Below are 9,244 nucleotides of genomic sequence, written 5' to 3'. Positions count from 1 at the left end.
TAAGGGTCCTTGCCAGCCCTGGAAGTTTCTGACCACCTTTGCATCTCAAGAATTGGGCAGAGCTGTGAGATGACCTGCAGAGAAAATAAGGGGGAGACCTGATGTTACGAAGTCACTTTGCAGGCAGCGCCGAGTGCTTCTGGTGTCGATAAAATCACAGAGATGTGTCTGATGCAAGGAGAGTGCCTTTGATGAGGTAGGTTTTCTCCCTCTTTGAGGCGAATGTGATGCCATCCCAGCTGTTCCCTGCTTGCAGAGAGCTCTCTTTCCAGCAGTGTTTTTGAAACAACCCCTTTTCTTTGGGCTTTTAGCCTTGCGTGTTCCCTTTGCACTCTTTGTCCCAGCAAAGAGCCCTGATCAAAGCTCTGCTTTTTTGACACGGTGGCTCAAGAGTGATGTTGTTGGCTGGGTTTGGCTTCAGGTGGGTTGAGGCTGTCCAGCCACAAAAGGAGACAGAAAATCAAGGCAGCTGGTCATGTTTTGTTGAGACTGTTGAGCTGCTGAGAACATGGCTCAGCTTTGCAGAGAGTGTGGAGGCATGCAGGGTGTTTCCAGAAAGGCACCAGCCCGGGTCTGGAGCAAAGCATCTCAGACAGTCCATGGCAGCTTTGGTGCAGGTGCGCTGTTACAGCTGAGGTCAGACAGGTCAGAGAAGAGGTTGTCCATGTCAGGCAGGGCACAGCCTGCACCATCTCTCTCTCTGGGTCCTTCCATCCAAACAGTGACCCAGGAGGCCTCTGCCAGAGGCGACCTCGAGCCCCTGCAGATCCCCCATCTGAGGGAGAGGCAGACCGGCTGCTGGGCAGAGCTGTGCGTCCTGCTGCAGAGCGTGTAGGTCCCCTGCAACAAGCAGAAGGCAGGAGATGCTCACAGTGTCCAGCATCCCCACCTCCCGCCTGGCCTTGCTGTAGATTTAGGTGAGTTCCTTTATCCCTTGTATCTCCCCTTGCCCCTCGCAGTGAAGTTTGTGGTTGTACATCACATTTACTCTCAGATAGAGAGCTTTTGTGCATGCATGCCAGACATCTTGGGTTTGATTTACAGGTTTTACGTCACCCCCGTTGCTGACTGCCCTTTTCCCAGGCAAGCTGGCACATGGGGTCCTGCGCTCCCTTGCTCAAACAGTGGGATTCCCCCCTTGATTTCCCTCGCTGGGCCCCATGCCAGCCCCAGAGGCTGTGCTCTCCCAGTCCCAGACCCCATCTCTCCCATTCCTGCTCCCTCATCTCCTGGGCGTCATCGCTCCTGGGCCTGGCTTATAACACGGCGTGTGGCATAGGGACAAAGATGACAGGGCTTCCTCCATCTCACAGAGGAAATATATTCATTGGCCTGAGCGTTCAGCACAGCGATTAATTGAGAGCTGCCTGAATCTGGAGCCACCAAGTAAGCATCATTAGAGCCATCTGAAAATGAGGGAGAAGGGACCGTGAGCGAGAGGATCAGGCCTGGAGTCCATGTGCGTGTGGGTGAGTGATCTGGGTGCTGACCGGGCTGCCGGGAGGGTCACCGTTCCTCTTTTGCTGTTAAAAAGGTCCCTCGTTGCTGTTGCAGTGTGCTGGGTGATGCCAGCCCCTGTGCTGCTGGGGGGGCACCTGGGGATGCTGCCCAGCGCCGGGCCACCCTGTGGGGCAGGGAGGGGGGGCAGCTGCCTGCCTGGGCCCGCGGCCCACCTCGGTCCTGCCTGTGGGGCCGGGGGAGCCGGCGGGGGGAGCTCGGAGGGGGCGCAAGGGCAGGTGTGCTGGGCCGGGCGCTGTGCCATGGGAGCCCTCCTGGGTGCCGCGGGGCGGGGGGCCCTGGCAGCCGGGGCTGAGCCGGCCTGGGGGGCGCTGCCTGGGCGCTGGCAGCGCGGGGGGGCTGCCCCCCTCCCCCCCGGGCGCCCTGCCGCCCCATCCATCCCTTTGCGAGGCCGCTCCGCCCCCGGCGCCCCTCGGCAGGAGCGTTGCCCTGCCTGCGGAGGGGGCTTCCCCGGGGGGCTGCCCGGCCCCGCGGCGGGGGGGGCGGGCGGCGGGTGCAGTGAGGCGCCGCGGCCAGCAGGTGCCACTGCCCCCCCGCGCTGCCCGGGCCGCCACGGCGGCAGCGCCCTGCCCGCGGGGCCCCGCCGCTGCCCGCCACGCCGTGTCCCCCCGCAGCGCCGGGAGCCCGGCCCGGCCCGGCCGCCCCGCGGGTGGCAGGCGGCACCGCCAGGGAAGCGCCGCCTTCGGGGCCGCCGGCCAGCGCGGTCGCACGACCGGCGCCCGGCCCGTCGGTGCCCCCCCGTACGGGCGGGATGGGGCGCAGCCTTCCCCCGGCCGCCTGCCTTCCCCCCGGCCGCAGCGCGGTGGGCGCCCGGGGCCCCGCGGGCTGCGCGGTGCTCGCTCCACCGCAACACGCACCACGGCCCCGCTGCCTCTGGCCCGGCTCCCCCCGGGGTGCGATCCTCCGGGCTGCGGGCGGGCTGGGGCCGCCCCCGCGGCGGGCTGGGCGCGGGGCCGGGCTGGGCGAGCCCGCGGGGCCGGGGATGAGGCCGGGGTGCGGGGGGTGCGGTGCGCGGGATGCGCAAAGCAGAGGCAGGGCTGAGCACAGAGCGTGTGCGTGTGCGCCGGGCCAGGTGAGTCTGCGGGTGCGGGTGCGTGTGTGTGTGTGTGCGCGCACCGGGGGCAGCTCCCCACGTGGGGCTGACGCGGCAGCCCCGGCCTGATCCGGGGCTATAAAGCGGCTCGGCGGCGAGCGAGGCAGAGCAGCCGCCGGCGGCTGCAGCCCTGGCCCCGCTCCGCGCTCCGCACCGCTCCGCGCCCCGCCGAGCGGCTCCCGCGGGCAGCGCCCCGGCATGAGCGGCGGCAGCACACAGCGCCCCGGCGGCCGCGCAGCCCCGTCCTGGCCAGCGGCGCGGTAGGAGCGCGGAGCCGTGCGGAGCCCCGCGGCACCGGGCGCGGCGCGGGTGGGGCAGGGGGCGAAGGGCGGGGGTGTCCACGCCGCCGGGGTTGATGTTTAACCTGGAGCGCCCGTTCACGGAGAGGGGCCGCTTCTTCTCCTCCATGGAGTACCAGCGGCAGCTGGAGGAGGAGGAGGGCTACCCGCCTCCCGGCACCAACGGGACCCTCAACGACAGCGGGGCCGGGCCGGGCTGGGGCACGCCGTACCCTCTGCACACCACCGTCACCCTCATCAGCCTGGCCGGCTTGCTCATGCTGTTCACCGTCTTCGGCAACGTTCTGGTCATCATCGCTGTCTTCACCAGCAGGGCGCTCAAGGCCCCCCAGAACCTTTTCCTGGTCTCCTTAGCCTCGGCCGACATCCTGGTGGCCACGCTGGTCATTCCCTTCTCGCTGGCAAACGAGGTGATGGGGTACTGGTACTTTGGCAAAGTCTGGTGTGAGATCTACTTGGCCTTGGATGTGCTGTTCTGCACCTCCTCCATTGTGCACTTGTGTGCCATCAGCCTGGACCGCTACTGGTCCATCACGCAAGCCATCGAGTACAACCTCAAGCGTACCCCACGCCGCATCAAGTGCATCATCTTCATTGTCTGGGTCATCTCGGCCGTCATCTCCTTCCCGCCGCTCATCTCCATCGAGAAGAAGAGTGGGCAGCAGGCTGACCAGGGGGTGGCAGGGTGCAAGATCAACGATGAGAAGTGGTACATCATCTCTTCTAGCATCGGCTCCTTCTTTGCCCCCTGCCTCATCATGATCCTGGTCTACATGCGCATCTACCAGATAGCCAAGAGGCGAACCAGAGTACCACCGAACAAGCGGGCAGAGCGCCCTGAGAAGAGGCACAATGGCTTGACCGACAAGGAGGACCTGCCAGCCACGGCTCAGCTCAATGGGGAGAAGGCAGCAGGAGGTGGCGGTGAGCAGGAGGGAGAGGTCAATGGCATAGACATGGAGGAGACTTCTTCCTCTGAGCACCAGGAGAACAACCAGTGTAAGAAGTCAGAGAGACCGTCGAGGGGAAAGACCAAGACTAAGCTGAGCCAGATTAAGCCTGGGGACAGTTTGCCCCGGAAGGCAGAGGAGGAGAGGAACACCAAAGGGTCCCGGTGGAGGGGCAGGCAGAACCGGGAGAAGCGCTTCACCTTTGTGCTGGCAGTGGTGATTGGGGTCTTTGTCATCTGCTGGTTCCCCTTCTTCTTCACCTACACGCTGATGGCCGTCTGCAAGAGCTGTTCTGTGCCCGACACCCTCTTCAAGTTCTTCTTCTGGTTCGGTTACTGCAATAGCTCCTTGAACCCTGTCATCTATACCATTTTCAACCATGACTTCAGACGGGCCTTCAAAAGGATCCTCTGTAGGATAGAGAGGAAAAGGATTGTTTGAAGGACTCTTTGCTATAGGCAGGACTAATTCAAGACTGTGTAGGAGAGTAAAGGCATGGCTGTCTTGGGCTGTGCTTGCAGGGGATGGTTTCCTTCAGCTTGTGAGCAGGAAGCCTTTAAAACCCGAGATGAACCTATGGAAACGCCGGGCAGCAGCAGTGAGGAGTAGCAGGCAAGTGGAAGTCCGAGCCGTGGCATTTGGCTTTCCAGGGGAGGATGGCCTTTGACTTGCTTGGTTTATTTTGTTAGTTTTGTTTTTTTTTTTTTAATCTTCTTTTGCTGGAATCTCTCAGCGGATGTTTTCACGACTGCTCAGTTTGACTCTTTAAAGATAAGCAACGTGCAGCTCCACAAGATGAACAGCAAAGAGGGAGTATGCCACCCCAGAGGCGCTGGCTTTTTTATTTTGCTGTATCTTTTTCTTTTCCTGTTGTATATGTAATTGATTTTAACCCCCTTGTAAAATACAGTATTGTATCCCTGAATTTGAATGTCTTAATTTTTGTTAGGTAAGCAGCTTTGAAACTGTGAATGCTTTAATTATCTTTGACACATCAAAAGTCTCCCTCTTCTCACCCCCCGAAACCCCCTCACTCAAAACTGCTGAACAACTAGAGCCATTCCCCCTACCTGATAGTTTGATAATATTATAAAAATTTCCAATGACCTGTCATTTTTTTTTTTTTTGGGCTATACAGTTTAGGATCACAGACTCACCAGACTGGCTATTTTTGTTACTTTTTATATCGTACTTGATCCTGTTTAATTTCTGTGCTGCCTGTGATATACTACAGCTGAGATGGTAACTGTCCTCTCGCTGCTTATTAAAGGAGACCCTAACAGAGTGGTGGCTTTGCTGTGTAGGCAGGGACGTCATGGGCGATGGAGTGACAAGCTATTTCTCGTGTAACATGAGGCTTGGGACCTGGCCAAGCTCCCCACGAGTTAATCTCGGTTGGTATTATACCATACTGCAGCACCCAAATGTGTTCAATGCTAACTTGCTTCCCCCGCCTCCAACTGTAAATAGATAACACTGCAAAGCGAATAGCAGGGCTCTGTATATCACGTTATCGCATTTGTATCGATTGGTGATGGTTTAACTCCTGCAGGATTTCCTGCAGAAGAGGAGGGGGTTTGTGTGCAGGGGCTGTTCCGTCTTTCTGAATTAAGGGAGAAGAGTTTAGTTTTTAATCTGCCAGCCTCATCTTTCCTAGGAAATACAAAAGCATCCCTCTTTCAGTCTTATAGAGGGCAGAACTCCAAAATGAGAAACTTAACTGACAGTTTCTCCAGTATTTTAGAGTGTAATTAATTTTTTTTTTGTAAGAAATTTGTAAATATTGTGAAATTGGAGCAGGAGAGAGAGTTAATACTGCTTTTACACTCCTTTCCTGAAATGTCTTTCAGCTAAAAAAAAAAAATAAAAATACAAAACCCAGAACAAATCTAACATCCTTGTGCCATGAAGAAATTTCTGGAGAACATTAAAAGGAAAAATTTTTGATTCATCACAGTAAATGAATCTGCAAGCCTTTTAATGTTATGAAAACAGCTTTATCAAATCAAGCCAGAGATTGTTTGGAGAAAGCGAAACTTGTATAAGTCTCATGTGTAAGACGAATTTGCCTTCTCTGGAGTCGTATGGTGCACAGGAAGAGACTTAAAAAAATATCTTTTTACTTTTGGGAAGTGTTTTGTTGATTTTGCTCTCACTTTTGACTTTGTAATTAACTCTAAGTGTCTCCAGATGCATCTTGGGACCTGGAGAGCAATGTTTACATTCACTTGCATTTTCAGAATTGAATCCTCAAGAGGTGAGGAAAGCAAATAAACTGTGCTTTAATGTAAAAAAACCAAAACAACCAACAAACCCACAAGCAGAAGTTGCTATAATGGATGATTATTTTTATTAAATAAAAGAGTGTTTACAGATCAAGTGTGAAAACCCTCTGAATAATCCGTTAGTTGTCTTATTGTGGTTTTTTTTCCAGCTGTTCACCGACCCTCTGGCAGCTTTGGTCTTGACGTTTTTTAAAGAACACATTGGGAAAAGCACTCGTGTTTTCTGAAAGGCTTTGTTGCCCCAGGTAGGGAGCAATGGTTTGGTTCATTGTGCAGCAGCATAATAACAAATGAGTCCTTGAGATTTCTTGGGGTTCCCCGTCCCCCCTCCCTTTCATGCCACAGTAAGAGCATTCCTGGGTTTCTTAAAGGAAGGAGCTTAGGGTTTCAGGGTGTGATTTGCTCCCTGGAAATGCAGCCTGGCACTATTGCTGGGGACGTCTGGCTGGTGCAGCATTTACAGCTGTTGAGTTGAGAAGGTTTTTAATAATTAGGTTGCAAATGAGATTAGAAATGATTAGGCTGGAAGGCAACATTTCTTAATATATGCAGGAGTGTCCATCTGAGTGGGGTTTTGTTTCCAGCCCGAGAGCCAGCTGTGGGCTTGCTTGTCCTTGCACCAGTGCTGCCGAGACCCTCACTGCAGGACGGTGACGGGGGAACATTCTCCCACCAAACAGAGCGCTGCTTCTGTGTGGCTGCCTGCCTCCCTGAGAATGCCAGGGTCTCCTCGGTGTTGGCTTCAGCTGGGCTCCTTCTTTGCCATGAGTGCCAGGAGCTCCAAAGGCAGGGGGGGTCACAAGGCACTGATCCTGCAGGTGCTTTAGTGTGTGCTTGGTTTTGCCTGGGAGCACATATGACTGTTCGGGAGCTCTGGCTCCTGCCCTTCCCACTATTGGGGTGCCTGGAGTCACTGCTTCTTGTTTGCTGAGAAAATAAGTGACCAGAGCCCAGTGCTGGAGCTGCTGGTCTCACAGCCCCACTCTGCCAGCGCCACCAAGGTTGCAGCTGGACATGCTCGGGGGGGTGGCGAGCAGCATTGCTTCTGGGTGTAGGGCACCTGGTGATGACCCAGAGAAGAGCATCTTGGTCACCTCATGGTGGCCTTTGCAGGCCAGGAGAACTTGATCCAGGCAGTGTCCTGCTGTCCATCCTCTGGTTGCAGCTGGTCCTGTTGGCCTTGGAGTGTTACACAAAGCAGATCCCATGGGAGATGTATGGGACAGTGCCTGGGACAGGAGGTAATCCAGCAGCCATTTGTTACGCTTGCCCCATCCCTCTGGCTGTCTGATGTCCTTAGGGCCAAATCTCTAGTACAGACAGTAGAGTGTTTTGATGGGTTTGGGGCTGGGGGACTGGGGCTTTGCTGGGCTTTCAGTTGGTGAAGCTTTGCACAGCTGAAATGGCTGATTGCTCCTGATTTTCCATCAAAAGTAAAAGTAGGGTACAAAAAATTTAAATTATGCCACCAGGTTTGTGTCCCTCCCAAAACTTCATGCCCTCGTGGTCCAGCCCAGTCAGACAAATACTCAAGGGACTGTTTTACATGGGGGAGTGACTCCCTGCATCCGACACTGCAGAGCTGCCTGCCCGTCCTTGGGGCCGGTGTCTGAACTTCCACCATCCTGCTGCCTTTGCCGCCTTCTTATTCAGGCTTTTATATTTTCCTAGAGCTGTTAGGTGTTTTGGTTTCAGCTGTGTCCTGGATGCTCCACGCTTGCTGGGGATGGGCACGTCCAAGCTGCAGCAGCCTCCAGGCACCATGGGCTGTCTGGTGGAGGTACTGGCCTGAAACCATTCTCGTTTTCCCTTTGGCAGGTGAGGGCTGGCCCCGCTGCCTCTGAGCCAGAGGTCGTGCTGCTGTGGGCTTTGCTGGGATGCTCCCTCCAGCTCTGCCATAGCTCTGCCCAGCTCTGCTCACCTCCGTGCCTGCCCCATGTCGCTGTGGGGCTGAGTCCCACCACCCTTGCCAGGTCCTGATGCCCAGCTCTTCCCCTTCCACCTCCTGAATCCTGTGCAGGAGAAAGCTGCCTCATTGCTCCCAGCTCATTCCTATGCAAATGACACATTAGGGGATGTAATGAACTTTGGTTGTTTTTTATAACCTTTTATTTTGGGGCTGAAAGGTTAATGGTGTGAGGGCAGGCGGGGGAACCTGCCTCCCTGGCGGGGTGAGGGTCATCTGTGCTGGCTCAGCAGTCAGGACAGTGGGCAGAGATGCCGCTGCCAGCTTTGCCCCAGGAGGGGTTTCTCCATGGCTTTCTGGTGTGGGGTGACCCTGCACCCCACCCCTTGTGCGGGGACCCTTAAGGACAGCCCAAATGTGCTGGCTCAAGGACATGCAAGAGGGGCCCAGGTGAGGTGGCAAGTGTCCTAAAATGTCCCCAGGGGCAAGCTGCACCAGCAGCAGGGTTGCCCTTGCAGAGACCAGTGACCTCCTGCCCAGGGCTTGCCCCTGACCCCCTCAGCCTACTGACACGTGCATTTATTTCTGTGGGGTTTTGGTCCCCATTCTCTGGGGGACAAGGAGCTGGTTGCACAGAGGAGCCTCTCTCCAAGATGTTCCAGCGAGGGATGGGCTTGGCTGGAATCGTGCTCACACAAAATGAGTTTCTCAGGCCTGGGGGAGTCTCCGTGGGTTTCAGCCTGTGCCCATCAGCCGTTCTGTGCTGTAAGTACCCCCAGTCCCACCTAGCATCCTCTCACCTGGGTTGCTGGTTTGCTGGACTTACTGCCCTGGGATTTCCCCCTGGGTTCAGTGGCTGGCCCCACTGCCTGTGCCGCTCTTACCAGCTGATGCTCTTTGTTTTATTTTATTTCTTAACATTCCCTGTTCTTTCACCACTGGAAAAATTCAAAGTCTGCTGCGATTGCTCCTTTGTTACAGCTAGTGCCCTGGCAGACAGCTACACTTGGAGCTGTCTCACCGTCTCTGCTACAAACTGCTTTTTGCAGCTGGTTTATAGGAATGTCTCTGTGACTTGTTAAATATTTGTAGCTGCAATTGCTGTGCCTTATCCCAAGCTGTAGAAACAGGATGAAGAGAGAACAAGGTTAGCAGGGAGCCCACCCCCTGCATTAGCCACTAGTACTCAGCTC

The 9,244-nt window shown here is 55.8% G+C and overlaps 1 protein-coding gene across 1 annotated transcript; it reads left to right on the top strand.

The window, feature by feature from the left end:
- Positions 1-2,132: 2,132 nt before the first annotated feature.
- Positions 2,133-6,233, top strand: ADRA2A (adrenoceptor alpha 2A). The gene has a single exon (XM_027812185.2). The coding sequence runs from the start codon at positions 2,967-2,969 to the stop codon at positions 4,299-4,301; it is 1,335 nt and encodes a 444-aa protein (XP_027667986.2). The 5' UTR covers positions 2,133-2,966; the 3' UTR covers positions 4,302-6,233.
- Positions 6,234-9,244: the final 3,011 nt, after the last annotated feature.

The sequence above is a fragment of the Falco cherrug genome, chromosome 9 (genome assembly GCF_023634085.1).
Source record: "Falco cherrug isolate bFalChe1 chromosome 9, bFalChe1.pri, whole genome shotgun sequence".
NCBI lineage: Eukaryota > Metazoa > Chordata > Aves > Falconiformes > Falconidae > Falco > Falco cherrug.
Note: the sequence above shows the minus strand (reverse complement) of the source record. Positions and strands in the feature narration are given on the sequence as shown.